Source organism: Oncorhynchus kisutch, unplaced genomic scaffold (genome assembly GCF_002021735.2).
Source record: "Oncorhynchus kisutch isolate 150728-3 unplaced genomic scaffold, Okis_V2 scaffold2202, whole genome shotgun sequence".
NCBI classification, from domain to species: domain Eukaryota; kingdom Metazoa; phylum Chordata; class Actinopteri; order Salmoniformes; family Salmonidae; genus Oncorhynchus; species Oncorhynchus kisutch.
In genome coordinates, this window is record NW_022264147.1 from 784,252 (window position 1) to 810,663 (window position 26,412).

The 26,412-nt window shown below is 47.2% G+C and overlaps 1 protein-coding gene across 1 annotated transcript in view; it reads left to right on the plus strand.

Moving 5' to 3' along the window:
- The window catches only part of LOC116369463 (stimulated by retinoic acid gene 8 protein homolog), a 41,571-nt gene that overhangs the window by 12,547 nt on the left and 2,612 nt on the right, over positions 1 to 26,412 (plus strand). The window contains exons 5-8 of the mRNA XM_031819493.1: positions 886 to 1,050; positions 9,002 to 9,296; positions 14,522 to 14,583; positions 21,665 to 21,776. Coding sequence (XP_031675353.1) covers positions 886 to 1,050; positions 9,002 to 9,296; positions 14,522 to 14,583; positions 21,665 to 21,776 — 634 coding nt within the window. The remainder of the gene's footprint in view (positions 1 to 885; positions 1,051 to 9,001; positions 9,297 to 14,521; positions 14,584 to 21,664; positions 21,777 to 26,412) is intronic.

Sequence of the window (26,412 nt, forward strand, 5' to 3'; positions counted from 1 at the left end):
AGAGGGGTTTGTGGGTTAAGGCAGCCCACTGCCCCTCTCTGAGTCAGAGGGGTTTGTGGGTTAAGGCAGCCCACTGCCCCTCTCTGAGTCAGAGGGGTTTGTGGGTTAAGGCAGCCCACTGCCCCTCTCTGAGTCAGAGGGGTTTGTGGGTAAAAAGCTGAAGACACATTTCAGTGACGAGGTGTCCCCTTTCCCTAAGTACAGCGTGCCACCTGCAGTTAGTATAGATTACCACTGGGGGGCAGCATCTACCCATGTTATTGATCAACTACAGTTGTTTATATACATCTACCCATGTTATTGATCATCTACAGTTGTTTATATACATCTACCCATGTTATTGATCAACTACCCATGTTATTGATAATCTACCCATGTTATTGATCATCTACCCATGTTATTATCTACCCATGTTATTGATCATCTACCCATGTTATTGATCAACTACAGTTGTTTATATTCATCTACCCATGTTATTGATCAACTACCCATGTTATTGATCATCTACCCATGTTATTGATCATCTACCCATGTTATTGATCGTCTACCCATGTTATTGATTATCTACCCATGTTATTGATTATCTACCCATGTTATTGATTATCTACCCATGTTATTGATCATCTACCCATGTTATTGATCATCTACCCATGTTATTGATCAACTACAGTTGTTTATACACAACACTTATATGTAAAATCAATTTCTATTGTTATTGTAGATGTCAATTAGCTTCTTTTTTCAGTCTTACATTAAAAACATGTTCCCTCCCCCCTTTCCCTCCCCCCTCCCCTTTCCCTCCCCCCTCCCCTTTCCCTCCCCTTTCCCTCCCCCCTCCTCCTCCTCCTTTCCCCCTCCCCCCTCCCCCTCCCCTCCCTTCTGCAGCTCCCTGCGCTCCAGAAGACCTGGTGGCCACAGACGTCATGGCGGGGCTGACGGAGAGGACCTGACTGAGACCAGTGAGGAAGACTCTGAGGAGGAGACTCTGGATGACTTCGCCCCCTCTCAGACCTCCATCAACTCTCTAACCAACATCCTGGAGTTTGAAGGGTGGGGGCTCGTGCCAGGGTTAACGAGTAGCGAACAGCAACATCGCTAGCCTATGTCAATCTACTATAGGAGAAAAGTCTAGGCCACCTATTCTATTGGTCAGCTTGTCGAGAAAGAAATTGCCTGTTACAAACAGACTCTGGGACAGCTTTGGGACGATAGATCCCAGATTCATACAAACCAATAGGCCTAGGAGATATATATATATATACAGTTGAAGTCGGAAGTTTACATACACCTTAGCAAAAATACATTTTAACTCAGTTTTTCACTAATCCTGACATTTAATCCGAGTAACAATTCCCTGATTTATGTCAGTTAGGATCATCACTTTATTTTAAGAATGTGAAATGTCAGAATAATAGTAGAGAGAATGATTTATTTCAGCTTTTATTTCTTTCATCACATTCCCAGGTGGGTCAGAAGTTTACATGCACTCAATTAGTACTTGGTAGCATTTCCTTTAAATTGTTTAACTTGGGTCAAACGTTTCGGGTAGCTTTCCACAAGGTTCCCACAATAAGTTGGGTGAATTGTGGCCCATTCCTCCTGACAGAACTGGTGTATCTGAGTCAGGTTTGTAGGCCTCCTTGCTCGCACACACTTTTTCAGTTCTGCCCACAAATTTTCAATAGGATTGAGGTCAGGGCTTTGTGATGGCCACTCCAATACCTTGACTTTGTTGTCCTTAAGCCATTTTGCCTCAACTTCTGCATGGGGTCGTTGTCCATTTGGAAGATCCATTTCTGACCAAGCTTTAACTTCTGTCAACTGGTATCTCCATCAGTGTAGAGGCTATACAGCCGACCAGTCAACTGGTATCTCCATCAGTGTAGAGGCTATACAGCTGACTAGTCAACTGGTATTTCCATCAGTGTAGAGGCTATACAGCTGACCAGTCAACTGGTATTTCCATCCGTGTAGAGGCTATACAGCTGACTAGTCAACTGGTATTTCCATCAGTGTAGAGGCTATACAGCCGACCAGTCAACTGGTATTTCCATCAGTGTCGAGGCTATACAGCCGACCAGTCAACTGGTATTTCCATCAGTGTAGAGGCTATACAGCTGACTAGTCAACTGGTATTTCCATCAGTGTAGAGGCTATACAGCTGACCATCAGTGTAGAGGCTATACAGCCGATCAGTCACCTGGTATTTCCATCAGTGTAGAGGCTATACAGCTGACCAGTCAACTGGTATTTCCATCAGTGTAGAGGCTATACAGCTGACCAGTCAACTGGTATTTCCATCAGTGTCGAGGCTATACAGCCGACCAGTCAACTGGTATTTCCATCAGTGTAGAGGCTATACAGCTGACTAGTCAACTGGTATTTCCATCAGTGTAGAGGCTATACAGCTGACCATCAGTGTAGAGGCTATACAGCCGACCAGTCACCTGGTATTTCCATCAGTGTAGAGGCTATACAGCTGACCAGTCAACTGGTATTTCCATCAGTGTAGAGGCTATACAGCTGACCAGTCAACTGGTATTTCCATCAGTGTCGAGGCTATACAGCTGACCAGTCAACTGGTATTTCCATCAGTGAAGAGGCTATACAGCTGACCATCAGTGTAGAGGCTATACAGTCAACTGGTATTTCCATCAGTGTAGAGGCTATACAGCTGACCATCAGTGTAGAGGCTATACAGCTGACCATCAGTGTAGAGGCTATACAGCCGACCAGTCAACTGGTATTTCCATCAGTGTAGAGGCTATACAGCTGACCAGTCAACTGGTATTTCCATCAGTGTAGAGGCTATACAGCTGACCATCAGTGTAGAGGCTATACAGCTGACCAGTCACCTGGTATTTCCATCAGTGTAGAGGCTATACAGCTGACCAGTCAACTGGTATTTCCATCAGTGTAGAGGCTATACAGCTGACCAGTCAACTGGTATTTCCATCAGTGTAGAGGCTATACAGCTGACCATCAGTGTAGAGGCTATACAGCTGACCATCAGTGTAGAGGCTATACAGCTGACCATCAGTGTAGAGGCTATACAGCTGACCATCAGTGTAGAGGCTATACAGCCGACCATCAGTGTAGAGGCTATACAGCTGACCATCAGTGTAGAGGCTATACAGCTGACCAGTCAACTGGTATTTCCATCAGTGTAGAGGCTATACAGCTGACCATCAGTGTAGAGGCTATACAGTCAACTGGTATTTCCATCAGTGTAGAGGCTATACAGCTGACCATCAGTGTAGAGGCTATACAGCTGACCATCAGTGTAGAGGCTATACAGCTGACCATCAGTGTAGAGGCTATACAGCTGACCAGTCAACTGGTATTTCCATCAGTGTAGAGGCTATACAGCTGACCATCAGTGTAGAGGCTATACAGCTGACCATCAGTGTAGAGGCTATACAGCTGACCAGTCAACTGGTATTTCCATCAGTGTAGAGGCTATACAGCTGACCAGTCAACTGGTATTTCCATCAGTGGTCGAGGCTATACAGCTGACCAGTCAACTGGTATTTCCATCAGTGTAGAGGCTATACAGTCAACTGGTATTTCCATCAGTGTAGAGGCTATACAGCTGACCAGTCAACTGGTATTTCCATCAGTGTAGAGGCTATACAGCTGACCATCAGTGTAGAGGCTATACAGCTGACCATCAGTGTAGAGGCTATACAGCTGACCAGTCAACTGGTATTTCCATCAGTGTAGAGGCTATACAGCTGACCATCAGTGTAGAGGCTATACAGCTGACCATCAGTGTAGAGGCTATACAGCTGACCATCAGTGTAGAGACTATACAGCTGACCATCAGTGTAGAGGCTATACAGCTGACCATCAGTGTAGAGGCTATACAGCCGACCATCAGTGTAGAGGCTATACAGCTGACCATCAGTGTAGAGGCTATACAGCTGACCATCAGTGTAGAGGCTATACAGCTGACCAGTCAACTGGTATTTCCATCAGTGTAGAGGCTATACAGCTGACCATCAGTGTAGAGGCTATACAGTCAACTGATATTTCCATCAGTGTAGAGGCTATACAGCTGACCATCAGTGTAGAGGCTATACAGCTGACCATCAGTGTAGAGGCTATACAGCTGACCATCAGTGTAGAGGCTATACAGCTGACCATCAGTGTAGAGGCTATACAGCTGACCAGTCAACTGGTATTTCCATCAGTGTAGAGGCTATACAGCTGACCAGTCAACTGGTATTTCCATCAGTGTAGAGGCTATACAGCTGACCATCAGTGTAGAGGCTATACAGCTGACCATCAGTGTAGAGGCTATACAGCTGACCAGTCAACTGGTATTTCCATCAGTGTAGAGGCTATACAGCTGACCAGTCAACTGGTATTTCCATCAGTGTCGAGGCTATACAGCTGACCAGTCAACTGGTATTTCCATCAGTGTAGAGGCTATACAGTCAACTGGTATTTCCATCAGTGTAGAGGCTATACAGCTGACCAGTCAACTGGTATTTCCATCAGTGTAGAGGCTATACAGCTGACCATCAGTGTAGAGGCTATACAGCTGACCATCAGTGTAGAGGCTATACAGCTGACCAGTCAACTGGTATTTCCATCAGTGTAGAGGCTATACAGCCGACCATCAGTGTAGAGGCTATACAGCCGACCAGTCAACTGGTATTTCCATCAGTGTAGAGGCTATACAGCTGACCAGTCAACTGGTATTTCCATCAGTGTAGAGGCTATACAGCTGACCATCAGTGTAGAGGCTGTACAGCTGACCATCAGTGTAGAGGCTATACAGCTGACCATCAGTGTAGAGGCTATACAGCTGACCATCAGTGTAGAGGCTATACAGCTGACCATCAGTGTAGAGGCTATACAGCCGACCATCAGTGTAGAGGCTATACAGCTGACCATCAGTGTAGAGGCTATACAGCCGACCAGTTAACTGGTATTTCCATCAGTGTAGAGGCTATACAACTGACCATCAGTGTAGAGGCTATACAGCTGACCAGTTAACTGGTATTTCCATTAGTGTAGAGGCTATACAGCTGACCAGTCAACTGGTATTTCCATCAGTGTAGAGGCTATACAGCTGACCATCAGTGTCGAGGCTATACAGCTGACCATCAGTGTCGAGGCTATAAAACATTTCACAATGGGATTGTTTCTTCTCCCGGTCAATTTGATTTATTGGCTTTTCCACAACAGAAACCCTGGCAGGGTGGGTCATGGGGCAGGCACTCACTCTCTCTTTGGGCTGGTTTCCCAGATGTAGATGGACCCATGTTTTAGACTGAAAAGCATGTTGTCTAGGACTAGGGCTTCATCTGTGTCTGGCCTTCACGGTTACTTTAAGGGACACGGGGCTTTATTAAACAGTCAGTGGAAAGCAGTCTGATTATAGACCAACCTATAGACAGTCTGATTATAGACCAACCTATAGACAGTCTGATTATAGACCAACCTATAGACAGTCTGATTATAGACCAACCTATAGACAGTCTGATTATAGACCAACCTATAGACAGTCTGATTATAGACCAACCTATAGACAGTCTGATTATAGACCAACCTATAGACAGTCTGATTATAGACCAACCTATAGACAGTCTGATTATAGACCAACGTATAGACAGTCTGATTATAGACCAACCTATAGACAGTCTGATTATAGACCAACCTATAGACAGTCTGATTATAGACCAACCTATAGACAGTCTGATTATAGACCAACCTATAGACAGTCTGATTATAGACCAACGTATGGACAGTCTGATTATAGACCAACCTATAGACAGTCTGATTATAGACCAACCTATAGACAGTCTGATTATAGACCAACCTATAGACAGTCTGATTATAGACCAACCTATAGACAGTCTGATTATAGACCAACCTATAGACAGTCTGATTATAGACCAACCTATAGACAGTCTGATTATAGACCAACGTATAGACAGTCTGATTATAGACCAACCTATAGACAGTCTGATTATAGACCAACCTATAGACAGTCTGATTATAGACCAACCTATAGACAGTCTGATTATAGACCAACCTATAGACAGTCAGATTATAGACCAACCTATAGACAGTCAGATTATAGACCAACCTATAGACAGTCTGATTATAGACCAACCTATAGACAGTCTGATTATAGACCAACCTATAGACAGTCTGATTATAGACCAACCTATAGACAGTCTGATTATAGACCAACCTATAGACAGTCTGATTATAGACCAACCTATAGACAGTCAGATTATAGACCAACCTATAGACAGTCAGATTATAGACCAACCTATAGACAGTCTGATTATAGACCAACCTATAGACAGTCTGATTATAGACCAACCTATAGACAGTCTGATTATAGACCAACCTATAGACAGTCTGATTATAGACCAACGTATGGACAGTCTGATTATAGACCAACCTATAGACAGTCTGATTATAGACCAACCTATAGACAGTCTGATTATAGACCAACCTATAGACAGTCTGTTTATAGGCCAATTTATTGACAGTCTGATTAGAGGCCAATTTATTGACTGTCTGATTATAGACCAACCTATTGACAGTCTGTTTATAGACCAACCTATTGACAGTCTGATTAGAGACCAACCTACTGACAGTCAGATTAGAGACCAACCTATTGACAGTCTGTTTATAGACCAACCTATTGACAGTCTGATTAGAGGCCAATTTATTGACAGTCTGATTATAGACCAACCTATTGACAGTCTGTTTATAGACCAACCTATTGACAGTCTGATTAGAGACCAACCTACTGACAGTCAGATTAGAGACCAACCTATTGACAGTCTGTTTATAGACCAACCTATTGACAGTCTGATTAGAGGCCAATTTATTGACAGTCTGATTATAGACCAACCTATTGACAGTCTGTTTATAGACCAACCTATTGACAGTCTGATTAGAGGCCAATTTATTGACAGTCTGATTATAGACCAACCTATTGACAGTCTGTTTATAGACAACCTATTGACAGTCTGATTATAGACCAACTTATTGACAGAATGACTGACAACAGAAGATACTTCTCAAGGGATAATTCTGTCTCCGCCTTCGTCTCAGTTGAAGCAACTCCCCAAAATCCAAATGAAACTGAAGTCATAGTTTTGAATGAACAATCTGTCAGAATTTCAGCCTTGGCAGGTTGCTTCTATTAGATGTCCCGTCTCCGTTGAGATGTTTTACCTGTCCATAGTGCGTTGAGTTAGTGCTCTCCTGGCCTGTGACTGGGGATCAAGGATTCAGCACGAGGGGATTTATAGCTGGGGGCACTGAGGTGCACCTCTGACCATGGAGAGGGGTTTAAAAAAAGGGACTCGTTCATTTCGCCAAATTAATGTATAACCTCCATAAAACAGCAATGATCTCTCTCTCTCCCATCCCACTCCCCCATCTCTCTCTCTCCCCATCACCCTCTCTCTCCCCATCACCCTCTCTCTCTCCCATCCATATCTCTCTCTCCCCATGACCCTCTCCCATCCATATCTCTCTCTCCCCATGACCCTCTCCCATCCCTATCTCTCTCTCCCCATAACCCTCTCTCTCTCCCATCCATATCTCTCTCTCCCCATGACCCTCTCTCTCTCCCCCATCCCACTCCCCCATCCCTCTCTCACTCCCCCATCTCTCTCTCCCCCATCTCTCACTCTCGCCCCCATCCGACTCCCCCATCTCTCTCTCTCCCCCATCCCACTCCCCCATCCCTCTCTCACTCCCCCATCTCTCTCTCCCCCATCTCTCTCTCTCCCCCCATCCGACTCCCCCATCTCTCTCTCCCCCCATCCCACTCCCCCATCTCTCTCTCTCTCCCCCATCTCTCCCCCATCTCTCTCCCCCATCCCTCTCTCTCCCCCATCTCTCTCTCTCTCCCCCATCCCACTCCCCCATCTCTCTCTCTCTCCCCCATCCCACTCCCCCATCTCTCTCTCTCCCCCATCCCACTCCCCCATCTCTCTCTCTCCCCCATCCCTCTCTCACTCCCCCATCTCTCTCTCCCCCCATCTCTCTCTCTCTCCCCCATCCCACTCCCCCATCTCTCTCTCTCTCCCCCATCCCACTCCCCATCTCTCTCTCTCTCCCCCATCCCACTCCCCATCTCTCTCTCTCTCCCCCATCCCACTCCCCCATCTCTCTCTCTCCCCCATCCCACTCTCACTCCCCCACCTCTCTCTCTCCCCCCATCTCTCTCTCTCCCCCATCCCACTCCCCCATCTCTCTCTCTCTCCCCCATCCCACTCCCCCATCTCTCTCTCTCTCCCCCATCCCACTCCCCCATCTCTCTCTCTCCCCCATCCCTCTCTCACTCCCCCATCTCTCTCTCCCCCCATCTCTCTCTCTCTCCCCCATCCGACTCCCCCATCTCTCTCTCTCCCCCCATCCCACTCCCCCATCTCTCTCCCCATCTCTCTCTCCCCCATCTCTCTCTCACTCCCCCATCTCTCCCCCCATCTCTCTCTCTCTCCCCCATCCCACTCCCCCATCTCTCTCTCACTCCCCCTTCTCTCTCTCTCCCCAATCACCCTCTCTCTACCCCCATCCCACTCCCCATCTCTCTCTCTCTCCCCCATCCCACTCTCTCTCCCCCATCCCACTCCCCCATCTCTCTCTCCCCCATCTCTCTCTCCCCCATCTCTCTCTCTCTCTCCCCCATCTCTCTCTCTCCCCAATCACCCTCTCTCTCTCCCCCATCCCACTCCCCCATCTCTCTCTCTCCCCCCATCCCACTCCCCCATCTCTCTCTCCCCCATCTCTCTCTCCCCCCATCTCTCTCTCTCTCTCTCTCTCCCCCATCCCACTCCCCCATCTCTCTCTCCCCCCATCTCTCTCCCCCATCCCACTCCCCCATCTCTCTCTCTCCCCAATCACCCTCTCTCTCCCCCCATCCCACATCTCTCTATTTCTCCCCATCCCTCTCTCTCTCCCCATCTCTCTCTCTCCCCCATCCCTCTCTCTCCCCCATCTCTCTATTTCTCCTCAGGTACTTGTTGTTCTACAGACAGACACTGGAGAAGTTGGTTTGTAGCGGTGTGCTGAGCCCGGGACAGACTGGTCTGGCTGTAGTATCTGAAGCTATCTCAGGCCTGTGGGATAGCTTCTCTCCAGAGCGCCGGGCAGCCTACCAGACCTGTCCCCCCCAGCAGAGCACCCTGGGCTGGGAAGGGCCGCCAGAGACACCCCCTAATCCTGTTCCAGACACCCACCTCCACCTCACGCTCCAGCCCTCCACTCAGGCAAACAGCCAGGGAGCCTCTTCTCCTTCTAGCTATGAAGAGGTGGGTACAGCTTTCCTTAATCAATTATTTAATTGATTACTGGATTTTAATTGATTTGGCCAAGTGGCGCAGCGGTCTAAGGCATTGCATCTCAGTGCTAGAGGCATCACTACAGACCCCGGTTCGATCCCCAGCCCGTTTTCTTGAAGATCACTCCGAGACCCATCCGCTGCAGCTCTGTCGGCCATTGACTTGTCGTTCCCACCAGCCATCCACACACCGCTGTCATCAAATGGACTCATGGTAGCTACTAGTTCTGACTGAGCTCAATCGTCATGAAACGCAAATACATCGATGAGTTTCTCTCTCTTAGTTTCACACAAACGTTGAGGAATAAACGGGAGCGCCCACAAGGGGAAGTGCTTAGTAATGAGTCTCTGAAAACCACCGAATTAATAAAACGACACGTCCTGATCAAACACAGCGTGACGGTAAACCCAGGGAGGACTTTCAGAGCAGGATGCTTCTGGGAAACGGTCCTTCTGGGAAACGGTCCTTCTGGGAAACGGTGATTCTGGAAAACGGTGATTCTGGGAAATGGTGCTTCTGGGAAACGGTGCTTCAGGGAAACAGTGGTTCAGGGAAACAGTCCTTCTGGAAAACAGTCCTTCTGGAAAACAGTCCTTCTGGAAAACAGTCCTTCTGGAAAACAGTCCTTCTGGGAAATAGTCCTTCTGGGAAATAGTCCTTCTGGGAAACAGTCCTTCTGGAAACAGTCCTTCTGGAAACAGTCCTTCTGGAAACAGTCCTTCTGGGAAATAGTCCTTCTGGGAAACAGTCCTTCTGGGATACAGTCCTTCTGGAAACAGTGCTTCGACAGTGGAACAGTGAGTCAGCTAGCAAGGCGTGGTCATTTTCAAACAGGTGATGATCAGCAGACATAAGGGAGTAACTAACTAACCTTCATAGTAGTAGATGTTTCTCTTTCTAACAATCCCCTGGCCTTGTACACAGCTAATAGCTAACATTCCCCTGGCCTTGTACACAGCTAATAGCTAACATTCCCCTGGCCTTGTACACAGCTAATAGCTAACATTCCCCTGGCCTTGTACACAGCTAATAGCTAACAATCCCCTGGCCTTGTACACAGCTAATAGCTAACATTCCCCTGGCCTTGTACACAGCTAATAGCTAACAATCCCCTGACCTTGTACACAGCTAATAGCTGACTGAGAACTCACTCACACAGTTCTGGATTGTTCATCTACAACAGGAAGTGGTCTCCTGTCTGACTGAGAACTCACTCACACAGTTCTGGGTTGTTCATCTACCACAGGAAGTGGTATCCTGTCTGACCGAGAACCCACTCACACAGTTCTGGGTTGTTCATCTACAAACAGGAAGTGCTATCCTGCCTGACTGAGAACCCACTCACACCGTTCTGGATTGTTCATCTACAACAGGAAGTGGTATCCTGCCTGACTGAGAACCCACTCACGCAGTTCTGGGTTGTTCATCTACAACAGGAAGTGGTCTCCTGTCTGACTGAGAACCCACTCACACAGTTCTGGGTTGTTCATCTACAACAGGGAGTGGTCTCCTGTCTGACTGAGAACCCACTCACACAGTTCTGGGTTGTTCATCTACAACAGGAAGTGGTATCCTGCCTGACTGAGAACCCACTCACACAGTTCTGGGTTGTTCATCTACAACAGGAAGTAGTATCCTGCCTGACTGAGAACCCACTCACACAGTTCTGGGTTGTTCCTCTACAACAGGAAGTGGTATCCTGTCTGACTGAGAACCCACTCACACAGTTCTGGGTTGTTCATCTACAACAGGAAGTGGTCTCCTGTCTGACTGAGAACCCACTCACACAGTTCTGGGTTGTTCATCTACAACAGGAAGTGGTATCCTGCCTGACTGAGAACCCACTCACACAGTTCTGGGTTGTTCATCTACAACAGGAAGTAGTATCCTGCCTGACTGAGAACCCACTCACACAGTTCTGGGTTGTTCCTCTACAACAGGAAGTGGTATCCTGTCTGACTGAGAACTCACTCACACAGTTCTGGATTGTTCATCTACAACAGGAAGTGGTCTCCTGTCTGACTGAGAACTCACTCACACAGTTCTGGGTTGTTCATCTACAACAGGAAGTGGTTTCCTGTCTGACCGAGAGCCCCCTCACACAGTTCTGGGTTGTTCATGTACAACAGGAAGTGGTCTCCTGCCTGACTGAGAACCCACTCACACAGTTCTGGGTTGTTCATCTACAACAGGAAGTGCTATCCTGCCTGACTGAGAACCCACTCACACAGTTCTGGCTTGTTCATCTACAACAGGAAGTGCTATCCTGCCTGACTGAGAACCCACTCACACAGTTCTGGCTTGTTCATCTCCAACAGGAAGTGGCCTCCTGCCTGACTGAGGAAGCAGTATATCTTCTGGTCCAGGTTGGCACCACGTACCCGTGTCAGTCCGGATTCTCAACTCTGGCATACTTAAGAAAAAAACAAGTACAGAAACAGACTCAATGCTTAGTATCACCTCTTGTCTAAAATGTATCACCTCTGAGTCTAAACCTGAGCCCAGAATAGACGTGCTTGTTGGAAACTTCAACCTGTGGGATTTAATCAATCAATGTTCAGAATAAAACAAATATTGTATTTTTAACAGCACCAGTTCCAACTTAGACAGATAAAATAGTGTTTTTAACGAGGAGCAACGCTGCCCGTCCAAGCAACAAGGCAGTAGCTGCTCGTTAAAGAGTGTTTTTAACGAGGAGCAATGCTGCCCGTCCAAGCAACAAGGCAGTAGCTGCCCGTCCAAGCAACAAGGCAGTAGCTGCTCGTTAAAGAGTGTTTTTAACGAGGAGCAATGCTGCCCGTCCAAGCAACAAGGCAGTAGCTGCTCGTCCAAGCAACAAGGCAGTAGCTGCTCGTTAAAGAGTGTTTTTAACGAGGAGCAATGCTGCCCGTCCAAGCAACAAGGCAGTAGCTGCTCGTCCAAGCAACAAGGCAGTAGCTGCTCGTTAAAGAGTGTTTTTAACGAGGAGCAATGCTGCCCGTCCAAGCAACAAGGCAGTAGCTGCTCGTCCAAGCAACAAGGCAGTAGCTGCCCGTCCAAGCAACAAGGCAGTAGCTGCTCGTTAAAGAGTGTTTTTAACGAGGAGCAATGCTGCCCGTCCAAGCAACAAGGCAGTAGCTGCTCGTTTGGTCTAAAAATGAGTTCATGTCATGTTTTGCTACATTAAATACAAGTTTAATCACGTGGACAAGTATCCTGCCTCGTATTGTGGTCAGGAGAAAATGAAAATGTTAACAGTAACTGGATGAAGATACTATGAAACCAAAGGTAAATTAAAGCCCATTTTTCTCAGTTTGAGAAGTTACTGCCTTTTTGCTTGGTAGGGCAGAATTAAACATGATTAGATATTTAAATGGATATTTTATGGCATTATTATTTGTGTTTGTCTATATTGCATTTGTTTTAGACATAAGGGTAATGAAATGTACCAATATTTACATATAGTTGCATATTTCCGTGAGCTTGGGTCCCAGGCTGAAAAAGCTAAAGAACCCCTGGGTCAGGGGTCACATCGTCTCACAGCCTCGTCTCCTTCCTATGGAGAGGTCAGGGGTCACACCGTATCACAGCCTCGTCTCCTTCCTATGGAGAGGTCAGGGGTCACACCGTCTCACAGCCTATGGAGAGGTCAGGGGTCACCGTCTCACAGCCTCCTCTCCTTCCTATGGAGAGGTCAGGGGTCACACCGTCTCACAGCCTCATCTCCTTCCTATGGAGAGGTCAGGGGTCACACCGTCTCACAGCCTCCTCTCCTTCCTATGGAGAGGTCAGGGGTCACACCGTCTCACAGCCTCCTCTCCTTCCTATGGAGAGGTCCTGGGTCACACCGTCTCACAGCCTCGTCTCCTTCCTATGGAGAGGTCAGGGGTCACACCGTCTCACAGCCTCCTCTCCTTCCTATGGAGAGGTCAGGGGTCACACTGTCTCACAGCCTCCTCTCTTTCCTATGGAGAGGTCAGGGGTCACACTGTCTCACAGCCTCCTCTCTTTCCTATGGAGAGGTTAGGACACACCGTATCACAGCCACATCCACATCCTCCAGCTACCATGTTCTGTCCCAGCTGTTTCTCCAGACAGTGAGCTGCTCTGTTTCTCCAGACAGTGAGCTGCTCTGTTTCTCCAGACAGTGAGCTGCTCTGTTTCTCCAGACAGTGAGCTGCTCTGTTTCTCTAGACAGTGAGCTGCTCTGTTTCTCCAGACAGTGAGCTGCTCTGTTTCTCCAGACAGTGAGCTGCTCTGTTTCTCTAGACAGTGAGCATAGCTGCTCTGTTTCTCCAGACAGTGAGCTGCTCTGTTTCTCCAGACAGTGAGCTGCTCTGTTTCTCCAGACAGTGGGCTGTTCTGTTTCTCCAGACAGTGAGCTGCTCTGTTTCTCTAGACAGTGAGCTGCTCTGTTTCTCCAGACAGTGAGCTGCTCTGTTTCTCCAGACAGTGAGCTGCTCTGTTTCTCCAGACAGTGAGCTGCTCTGTTTCTCCAGACAGTGAGCTGCTCTGTTTCTCTAGACAGTGAGCTGCTCTGTTTCTCCAGACAGTGAGCTGCTCTGTTTCTCCAGTCAGTGAGCTGCTCTGTTTCTCTAGACAGTGAGCTGCTCTGTTTCTCCATCCCTGTATCTCTCTCCCGTCTGGAGAAATGGGACAGAGACCCCATAGTGATGGAAGACAGACAGTCAGTCATACCCCTGGAGAAATGGGACAGAGACCCCATAGTGATGGAAGACAGACAGTCAGTCATACCCCTGGAGAAATGGGACAGAGACCCCATAGTGATGGAAGACAGACAGTCATACCCCTGGAGAAATGGGACAGAGACCCCATAGTGATGGAAGACAGACAGTCAGTCATACCCCTGGAGAAATGGGACAGAGACCCCATAGTGATGGAAGACAGTCAGTCATACCCCTGGAGAAATGGGACAGAGACCCCATAGTGATGGAAGACAGTCAGTCATACCCCTGGAGAAATGGGACAGAGACCCCATAGTGATGGAAGGAAGACAGTCAGTCATACCCCTGGAGAAATGGGACAGAGACCCCATAGTGATGGAAGACAGACAGTCATACCCCTGGAGAAATGGGACAGAGACCCCATAGTGATGGAAGACAGACAGATCTACAGCTTGTAGTTTCCTCTTGTTTCAGCCATGTTGTTACAACCGTTCCAGAATGTTGTTTGTTTGTGTGTGTGTTTGTTGTCAGGACCTGCTTCAGGATGCCTATGATGTAGTGAAGAAAGAGATGGACTCCACTTCAGACCACAGGTAGATTCACCTATTACACTACGCTGATTTAATTACACAGCTGTCAATACCGTACGATGTTATCTGGAATCACCTGGAATGGTGTCCTTCAGAGTCATCCAATATCAATCAATCAATCAAATGTATTTATATAGCCCTTCGTACATCAGCTGATATATCAAAGTGCTGTACAGAAACTCAGACTAAAACCACAAACAGCAAGCAATGCAGGTGTAGAAGCACGGTGGCTAGGAAAAACTACCTAGAAAGGCCAAAACCTAGGAAGAAACCTAGAGAGGAACCAGGCTCTGAGGGGTGGCCAGTCCTCTTCTGGCTGTGCCGGGTGGAGATTATAACAGAACATGGCCAAGATGTTAAAATGTTCATAGATGACCAGCAAGGTCAAATAATAATCACAGTAGTTGTCGAGGGTGCAACAGGTCAGCACCTCAGGAGTAAATGTCAGTTGGCTTTTCATAGCCGATCAATAAGAGTATCTCTACCGCTCCTGCTGTCTCTAGAGAGTTGAAAACAGCAGGTCTGGGACAGGTAGCACGTCCAGTGAACAGGTCAGGGTTCCATAGCCGCAGGCAGAACAGTTGAAACTGGAGCAGCAGCAGGGCCAAATGGACTGAGGAATGGTCCTAGGGCTCAGATCATAGAGAGAATTAGAGAGAGCATACTTAAATTCACACAGGACACCGGATAAGACAGGTGAAGTACTCCAGATATAACAAACTGACCCTAGTCCCCCGACACATAAAGGAGTAGCACTGGGAGTCTGGGCTGAGTAACAGTAGGACTGGGAGTCTGGGCTGAGTAGCAGTAGGACTGGGAGTCTGGGCTGAGTAACAGATGGACTGGGAGTCTGGGCTGAGTAACAGTAGGACTGGGAGTCTGGGCTGAGTAACAGATGGACTGGGAGTCTGGGCTGAGTAACAGATGGACTGGGAGTCTGGGCTGAGTAACAGTAGGACTGGGAGTCTGGGCTGAGTAACAGTAGGACTGGGAGTCTGGGCTGAGTAACAGTAGGACTGGGAGTCTGGGCTGAGTAACAGTAGGACTGGGAGTCTGGGCTGAGTAACAGTAGGACTGGGAGTCTGGGCTGAGTAACAGTAGGACTGGGAGTCTGGGCTGAGTAACAGTAGGACTGGGAGTCTGGGCTGAGTAACAGTAGGACTGGGAGTCTGGGCTGAGTAACAGTAGGACTGGGAGTCTGGGCTGAGTAACAGTAGGACTGGGCTGAGTAACAGTAGGACTGGGAGTCTGGGCTGAGTAGCAGTAGGACTGGGAGTCTGGACTGAGTAACAGTAGGACTGGGCTGAGTAACAGTAGGACTGGGAGTCTGGGCTGAGTAACAGTAGGACTGGGAGTCTGGGCTGAGTAGCAGTAGGACTGGGCTGAGTAGCAGTAGGACTGGGAGTCTGAACATTCATTATCCATTCATCCAGACGACCACCGCTGCTCTTTTCATAATTACGTTTGCTATTGCCAAGTCAACAATCTGTTTGGTTGTACACTGTCTGTTTAACCCTGACAAATACACTCTGCTCTCTCTTCTCCATCTCTCTCTACATATCTCTCTTCTCTCTACATGCCTCTCTTCTCTATCTCTCTTCTCTTTACCTATCTCTCTTCTCTATCTCTCTTCTCTCTACATATCCCTCTCTTCTCTATCTCTCTCTTCTCTCTACATATCTCTCTTCTCTCTACATATCTCTCTTCTCTCTACCTCTTTCTTCATCTCTATCTCTCTCTTCTCTCTACATATCTCTCTTCTCTCTACATATCTCTCTTCTCTCTACATATCTCTCTTCTCTCTACCTCTTTCTTCATCTCTATCTCTCTCTTCTCTCTACATATCTCTCTTCTCTCTACATATCTCTCTCTTCTCTCTACATATCTCTCTTCTCTCTACATATCTCTCTACTCTCTACCTCTTTCTTCATCTCTATCTCTCTCTTCTCTCTACATATCTCTCTCTTCTCTATCTCTCTCTTCTCTCTACATATCTCTCTTCTCTCTACATATCTCTCTCTTCTCTCTACATATCTCTCTCTTCTCTCTACATATGTCTCTTCTCTCTACATATCTCTCTTCTCTCTACATATCTCTCTTCTCTCTACATATCTCTCTCTTCTCTCTACATATCTCTCTTCTCTATCTCTCTCTTCTCTCTACATATCTCTCTTCTCTATCTCTCTCTTCTCTATCTCTTCTCTCTACATATATCTCTCTTCTCTATCTCTCTCTTCTCTTTACATATCTCTCTCTTCTCTCTACATATCTCTCTTCTCTCTACATATCTCTCTCTTCTCTCTACATATCTCTCTTCTCTCTACATATCTCTCTCTTCTCTCTGCATATGTCTCTTCTCTCTACATATCTCTCTCTTCTCTCTACATATGTCTCTTCTCTCTACATATCTCTCTCTTCTCTCTACATATCTCTCTTCTCTCTACATATCTCTCTCTTCTCTCTACATATCTCTCTTCTCTCTACATATCTCTCTCTTCTCTCTGCATATGTCTCTTCTCTCTACATATCTCTCTCTTCTCTCTACATATGTCTCTTCTCTCTACATATGTCTCTTCTCTCTACATATCTCTCTTCTCTATCTCTCTCTTCTCTCTACATATCTCTCTTCTCTATCTCTCTTCTCTCTACATATCTCTATTCTCTATCTCTCTCTTCTCTCTACATATCTCTCTCTTCTCTCTACATATCTTTCTTCTCTCTACATATCTCTCTTCTCTATCTCTCTCTACATACAGTGGGGCAAAAAAGTATTTAGTCAGCCACCAATTGTGCAAGTTCTCCCACTTAAAAAGATGAGAGAGGCGTGTAATTCTAATCATAGGTACACTACTACAGTACTACTGCCAAGAGATGAGCTGTAGGTGTACCTACCATAGGAGTCCCCTCGAAGCCTACCATTGACTATGTACATACCCAGCATGTAACAGAGCTGTGAGCTCTCTCTCTCCTCTCTCCCCCTCCCCTGGTGACCAGCTTAGACAGTCTATATTTAATTGGGTCCTACCTCTGTTCTCCTCTTATGGCTTCACAGCTTTAACCGTTAATATATTCAGGTGGCTGAACAGAGCAGGTCTCAGGGCAGGTTTCAGAACAGATCTCAGAACAGGGCAGGTCCCAGAACAGGGCAGATCTCAGAACAGGTCTCAGAACAGGGCAGGTCTCAGAACAGGTCTCAGAACAGGGCAGGTCTCAGAACAGACCAGGTCTCAGAACAGGGCAGGTCTCAGAACAGGGCAGGTCTCAGAACAGAGCAGTCTCAGAACAGGGCAGGTCTCAGAACAGACCAGGTCTCAGAACGGAACAGAGCAGGTCTCAGAACGGAACAGAGCAGGTCTCAGAACGGAACAGGGCAGGTCTCAGAACGGAACAGGGCAGGTCTCGGAACAGGGCAGGTCTCAGAACAGACCAGGTCTCAGAACAGACCAGGTCTCAGAACAGAGCAGGTTTCAGAACGGAACAGGGCAGGTCTCAGAACGGAACAGGGCAGGTCTCAGAACGGAACAGGGCAGGTCTCAGAACAGGGCAGGTCTCAGAACAGAGCAGGTCTCAGAACAGAGCAGGTCTCAGAACAGGGCAGGTCTCAGAACAGAGCAGGTCTCAGAACGGAACAGACCAGGTCTCAGAAAAGAGCAGGTCTCAGAATAGAGCAGGTCTCAGAATAGAGCAGGTCTCAGAACGGAACCGGGCAGGTCTCAGAACATGTTAGTGGTAAGGCAAAGGAGAGCGGGAGGGATGAGGAAAGAGAGAAGAGATAGAGATGAGAAGAGAGAGGATCTAGGGAGAGGAGGGAGAGAGAAAGAGACAGGGTAGAGGAGAGAGGGAGAGAGAGACAGGGTAGAGGAGAGAGAGAGAGAGAGAGAGACAGGGTAGAGGAGCCTCTCTCCTCTACCCTGTCTCTCTCTCTCTCTCTCTCTCCTCTACCCTGTCTCTCTCTCTCTCTCTTCTCTCCCTCTCTCCTCTACCCAGAACAGGGCAGGTCTCAGAACAGACCAGGTCTCAGAACGGAACAGAGCAGGTCTCAGAACGGAACAGAGCAGGTCTCAGAACGGAACAGGGCAGGTCTCAGAACGGAACAGGGCAGGTCTCAGAACAGACCAGGTCTCAGAACAGACCAGGTCTCAGAACAGACCAGGTCTCAGAACAGAGCAGGTTTCAGAACGGAACAGGGCAGGTCTCAGAACGGAACAGGGCAGGTCTCAGAACGGAACAGGGCAGGTCTCAGAACAGGGCAGGTCTCAGAACAGAGCAGGTCTCAGAACAGAGCAGGTCTCAGAACAGGGCAGGTCTCAGAACAGAGCAGGTCTCAGAACGGAACAGACCAGGTCTCAGAAAAGAGCAGGTCTCAGAATAGAGCAGGTCTCAGAATAGAGCAGGTCTCAGAACGGAACCGGGCAGGTCTCAGAACATGTTAGTGGTAAGGCAAAGGAGAGCGGGAGGGATGAGGAAAGAGAGAAGAGATAGAGATGAGAAGAGAGAGGATCTAGGGAGAGGAGGGAGAGAGAAAGAGACAGGGTAGAGGAGAGAGGGAGAGAAGAGAGAGAGAGAGAGACAGGGTAGAGGAGAGAGAGAGAGAGAGAGAGACAGGGTAGAGGAGAGAGGGAGAGAAGAGAGAGAGAAAGAGACAGGGTAGAGGAGAGAGACAGGGTAGAGGAGAGAGGGAGGAGAGAGAGAGACAGGGTAGAGGAGAGAGAGAGAGAGAGACAGGGTAGAGGAGAGAGGGGGAGGAGAGAGAGAGACAGGGTAGAGGAGAGAGGGGGAGAAGAGAGAGAGAAAGAGAGAGAGAGACAGGGTAGAGGGGGAGAAGAGAGAGGATCTAGGGAGAGGAGGGAGAGAGAAAGAGACAGGGTAGAGGAGAGAGGGGGATGAGAGAGAGAGACAGGGTAGAGGAGAGAGAGAGAAAGAGAGAGAGACAGGGTAGAGGAGAGAGGGGGAGGAGAGAGAGAGACAGGGTAGAGGAGAGAGAGAGACAGGGTAGAGGGGGAGAAGAGAGAGAGAGACAGGGTAGAGGAGAGAGGGGGAGAAGAGAGAGAGAGGGGGAGAAGAGAGAGAGAGACAGGTTAGAGGAGAGAGACAGGGTAGAGGGGGAGAAGAGAGAGAAAGAGAGAGAGAGACAGGGTAGAGGAGAGAGAGAGACAGGGTAGAGGGGGAGAAGAGAGAGAGAAAGAGAGAGAGAGACAGGGTAGAGGAGAGAGAGAGACGGGGTAGAGGGGGAGAAGAGAGAGAGAGAAAGAGAGAGAGAGACAGGGTAGAGGAGAGAGAGAGACAGGGTAGAGGAGAGAGAGAGACAGGGTAGAGGGGGAGAAGAGAGAGAGAGAAAGAGAGAGAGAGAGACAGGGTAGAGGAGAGAGAGATGGTAAAGGTGGTGGCTTTGGACCAGCTCTCATTAAGAATTCACTTTTAATTAGGTCTCCCTCAACAAAGGACTGGGCCCTGACGTGGCCTGGATAACACACACAGATATACACACCCCCTGATTACACACACACTCCCTGTTCACAGAAACCGATGTACTGGCACGGAACGTGGTTCACAAGAAGTCCCTCTGCCTCCATCTTCCCATTGGAGGAGAAGGTCAGAGGGGAGGGACCTCCTGGCTTTCTCATCCAATGGGATTTAATAAGGCGAGGAGGAAGGACTCAAGGAGTATGTTCTTTGGGATTGTCCCAATGCTCTCTCTCTTAATAATTACCTTCTCTACTCAGTCTCTTTTCCCTGCTCCTCTGTCCTCTGATGGACTGGAGGACTGGTGTCCCAATGCTCTCTCTTAATAATTACCTTCTCTACTCAGTCTCTTTTCCCTGCTCCTCTGTCCTCTGATGGACTGGAGGACTGGTGTCCCAATGCTCTCTCTCTTAATAATTACCTTCTCTACTCAGTCTCTTTTCCCTGCTCCTCTGATGGACTGGAGGACTGGTGTCCCAATGCTCTCTCTCTTAATAATTACCTTCTCTACTCAGTCTCTTTTCCCTGCTCCTCTGATGGACTGGTGTCCCAATGCTCTCTCTCTTAATAATTACCTTCTCTACTCAGTCTCTTTTCCCTGCTCCTCTGTCCTCTGATGGACTGTAGGACTGGTGTTGACTCATTACCAACCACTTCTCTCTGTGTGTCTCCAGTCCTGCCTGCTCCTCTGATGGACTGTAGGACTGGTGTTGACTCATTACCAACCACTTCTCTCTGTGTGTCTCCAGTCCTGTCTGCTCCTCTGTCCTCTGATGGACTGGAGGACTGGTGTTGACTCATTACCAACCACTTCTCTCTGTGTGTCTCCAGTCCTGTCTGCTCCTCTGATGGACTGTAGGACTGGTGTTGACTCATTACCAACCACTTCTCTCTGTGTGTCTCCAGTCCTGTCTGCTCCTCTGTCCTCTGATGGACTGGTGTTGACTCATTACCAACCACTTGTCTCTCTCTGTCTCCAGTCCTGTCTGCTCCTCTGATGGACTGTAGGACTGGTGTTGACTCATTACCAACCACTTGTCTCTGTGTGTCTCCAGTCCTGTCTACTCCTCTGTCCTCTGATGGACTGTAGGACTGGTGTTGACTCATTACCAACCACTTGTCTCTGTGTGTCTCCAGTCCTGTCTGCTCCTCTGTCCTCTGATGGACTGTAGGACTGGTGTTGACTCATTACCAACCACTTGTCTCTGTGTGTCTCCAGTCCTGTCTGCTCCTCTGTCCTCTGATGGACTGGTGTTGACTCATTACCAACCACTTGTCTCTCTCTGTCTCCAGTCCTGTCTGCTCCTCTGATGGACTGTAGGACTGGTGTTGACTCATTACCAACCACTTGTCTCTGTGCGTCTCCAGTCCTGTCTGCTCCTCTGTCCTCTGATGGACTGTAGGACTGGTGTTGACTCATTACCAACCACTTGTCTCTGTGTGTCTCCAGTCCTGTCTGCTCCTCTGTCCTCTGATGGACTGTAGGACTGGTGTTGACTCATTACCAATCACTTGTCTCTGTGTGTCTCCAGTCCTGTCTGCTCCTCTGTCCTCTGTCCTCTGGTGGACTGTAGGACTGGTGTTGACTCATTACCAACCACTTGTCTCTCTCTGTCTCCAGTCCTGTCCTGGCCTCTCCTCAGTGTGGGGACTTTGACAAGCTCCGGGAGATCTATAAGGACATCATGTGTTTCGGCAAGACTCAGATGGTGGAGAAACCAGAATATAACCAGGTATGGTAGGAACCAGAACATAACCAGGTATGGTAGGAACCAGAATATAACCAGAACATAACCAGGTATGATAGGAACCAGAACATAACCAGGTATGATAGGAACCAGAACATAACCAAAACATAACCAGGTATGGTAGGAACCAGAACATAACCAGGTATGATAGGAACCAGAACATAACCAGGTATGATAGGAACCAGAACATAACCAGGTATGGTAGGAACCAGAACATAACCAGGTATGGTAGGAACCAGAACATAACCAGGTATGATAGGAACCAGAACATAACCAGAACATAACCAGGTATGGTAGGAACCAGAACATAACCAGGTATGGTAGGAACCAGAACATAACCAGGTATGGTAGGAACCAGAACATAACCAGGTATGATAGGAACCAGAACATAACCAGGTATGATAGGAACCAGAACATAACCAGGTATGGTAGGAACCAGAACATAACCAGGTATGGTAGGAACCAGAACATAACCAGAACATAACCAGGTATGATAGGAACCAGAACATAACCAGAACATAACCAGGTATGGTAGGAACCAGAACATAACCAGGTATGGTAGGGAACCAGAACATAACCAGGTATGGTAGGAACCAGAACATAACCAGGTATGATAGGAACCAGAACATAACCAGGTATGGTAGGAACCAGAACATAACCAGAACATAACCAGAACATAACCAGGTATGATAGGAACCAGAACATAACCAGGTATGATAGGAACCAGAACATAACCAGGTATGATAGGAACCAGAACATAACCAGGTATGGTAGGAACCAGAACATAACCAGGTATGGTAAGAACCAGAACATAACCAGGTATGATAGGAACCAGAACATAACCAGGTATGATAGGAACCAGAACATAACCAGGTATGGTAGGAACCAGAACATAACCAGGTATGATAGGAACCAGAACATAACCAGGTATGGTAGGAACCAGAACATAACCAGGTATGGTAGAAACCAGAACATAACCAGGTATGGTAGGAACCAGAACATAACCAGGTATGGTAGGAACCAGAACATAACCAGGTATGGTAGGAACCAGACATAACCAGGTATGGTAGGAACCAGAACATAACCAGGTATGATAGGAACCAGAACATAACCAGAACATAACCAGGTATGATAGGAACCAGAACATAACCAGGTATGGTAGGAACCAGAACATAACCAGGTATGGTAGGAACCAGAACATAACCAGAACATAACCAGGTATAATAGGAACCAGAACATAACCAGGTATGGTAGGAACCAGAACATAACCAGGTATGGTAGGAACCAGAACATAAGCAGGTATGATAGGAACCAGAACATAACCAGGTATGGTAGGAACCAGAACATAACCAGAACATAACCAGAACATAACCAGGTATGATAGGAACCAGAACATAACCAGGTATGATAGGAACCAGAACATAACCAGGTATGGTAGGAACCAGAACATAACCAGAACATAACCAGGTATGATAGGAACCAGAACATAACCAGGTATGGTAGGAACCAGAACATAACCAGGTATGGTAGGAACCAGAACATAACCAGAACATAACCAGGTATGATAGGAACCAGAACATAACCAGGTATGGTAGGAACCAGAAACATAAACCAGGTATGATAGGAACCAGAACATAACCAGGTATGATAGGAACCAGAACATAACCAGGTATGGTAGGAACCAGAACATAACCAGGTATGGTAGGAACCAGAACATAACCAGGTATGGTAGGAACCAGAACATAACCAGGTATGGTAGGAACCAGAACATAACCAGGTATGATAGGAACCAGAACATAACCAGGTATGATAGGAACCAGAACATAACCAGGTATGGTAGGAACCAGAACATAACCAGGTATGGTAGGAACCAGAACATAACCAGGTATGGTAGGAACCAGAACATAACCAGAACATAACCAGGTATGGTAGAAACCAGAACATAACCAGGTATGGTAGGAACCAGAACATAACCAGGTATGGTAGGAACCAGAACATAACCAGAACATAACCAGGTATGGTAGGAACCAGAACATAACCAGGTATGGTAGGAACCAGACATAACCAGGTATGGTAGAAACCAGAACATAACCAGGTATGGTAGAAACCAGAACATAACCAGGTATGGTAGAAACCAGACATAACCAGGTATGGTAGGAACCAGAACATAACCAGAACATAACCAGGTATGGTAGGAACCAGAACATAACCAGGTATGGTAGGAACCAGGACTTAACCAGGTATGGTAGGAACCAGAACATAACCAGAACATAACCAGGTATGGTAGGAACCAGAACATAACCAGGTATGGTAGGAACCAGAACATAACCAGAACATAACCAGGTATGGTAGGAACCAGAACATAACCAGGTATGATAGGAACCAAATCCTAACCAGGTATGGTAGGAACCAGAACATAACCAGGTATGATAGGAACCAGAACATAACCAGGTATGGTAGGAACCAGAACATAACCAGGTATGGTAGGAACCAGAACATAACCAGAACATAACCAGGTATGGTAGGAACCAGAACATAACCAGGTATGGTAGGAACCAGGACTTAACCAGGTATGGTAGGAACCAGAACATAACCAGAACATAACCAGGTATGGTAGGAACCAGAACATAACCAGGTATGGTAGGAACCAGAACATAACCAGAACATAACCAGGTATGGTAGGAACCAGAACATAACCAGGTATGATAGGAACCAAATCCTAACCAGGTATGGTAGGAACCAGAACATAACCAGGTATGATAGGAACCAGAACATAACCAGGTATGGTAGGAACCAGAACATAACCAGGTATGGTAGGAACCAGAACATAACCAGGTATGGTAGGAACCAGAACATAACCAGAACATAACCAGGTATGGTAGAAACCAGAACATAACCAGGTATGGTAGGAACCAGAACATAACCAGGTATGGTAGGAACCAGAACATAACCAGAACATAACCAGGTATGGTAGGAACCAGAACATAACCAGGTATGGTAGGAACCAGACATAACCAGGTATGGTAGAAACCAGAACATAACCAGGTATGGTAGAAACCAGAACATAACCAGGTATGGTAGAAACCAGACATAACCAGGTATGGTAGGAACCAGAACATAACCAGAACATAACCAGGTATGGTAGGAACCAGAACATAACCAGGTATGGTAGGAACCAGGACTTAACCAGGTATGGTAGGAACCAGAACATAACCAGAACATAACCAGGTATGGTAGGAACCAGAACATAACCAGGTATGGTAGGAACCAGAACATAACCAGAACATAACCAGGTATGGTAGGAACCAGAACATAACCAGGTATGATAGGAACCAAATCCTAACCAGGTATGGTAGGAACCAGAACATAACCAGGTATGATAGGAACCAGAACATAACCAGGTATGGTAGGAACCAGAACATAACCAGGTATGGTAGGAACCAGAACATAACCAGAACATAACCAGGTATGATAGGAACCAGAACATAACCAGGTATGGTAGGAACCAGAACATAACCAGGTATGGTAGGAACCAGAACATAAGCAGGTATGATAGGAACCAGAACATAACCAGAACATAACCAGGTATGGTAGGAACCAGAACATAACCAGGTATGGTAGGAACCAGAACATAACCAGAACATAACCAGGTATGATAGGAACCAGAACATAACCAGGTATGGTAGGAACCAGAACATAACCAGGTATGGTAGGAACCAGAACATAACCAGAACATAACCAGGTATGATAGGAACCAGAACATAACCAGGTATGGTAGGAACCAGAACATAACCAGGTATGATAGGAACCAGAACATAACTAGGTATGGTAGGAACCAGAACATAACCAGGTATGGTAGGAACCAGAACATAACCAGGTATGGTAGGAACCAGAACATAACCAGGTATGGTAGGAACCAGAACATAACCAGGTATGATAGGAACCAGAACATAACCAGGTATGATAGGAACCAGAACATAACCAGGTATGATAGGAACCAGAACATAACCAGGTATGGTAGGAACCGGAACATAACCAGGTATGGTAGGAACCAGAACATAACCAGGTATGGTAGGAACCAGAACATAACCAGGTATGGTAGGAACCAGAACATAACCAGGTATGGTAGAAACCAGGACATAACCAGGTATGGTAGGAACCAGAACATAACCTGGTATGGTAGGAACCAGAACATAACCAGGTATGGTAGGAACCAGAACATAACCAGGTATGGTAGAAACCAGGACATAACCAGGTATGGTAGGAACCAGAACATAACCAGGTATGGTAGGAACCAGAACATAACCAGGTATGGTAGGAACCAGAACATAACCAGAACATAACCAGGTATGGTAGAAACCAGAACATAACCAGGTATGGTAGGAACCAGAACATAACCAGGTATGGTAGGAACCAGAACATAACCAGAACATAACCAGGTATGGTAGAAACCAGGACATAACCAGGTATGGTAGGAACCAGAACATAACCTGGTATGGTAGGAACCAGAACATAACCAGGTATGGTAGGAACCAGAACATAACCAGGTATGGTAGAAACCAGGACATAACCAGGTATGGTAGGAACCAGAACATAACCAGGTATGGTAGGAACCAGAACA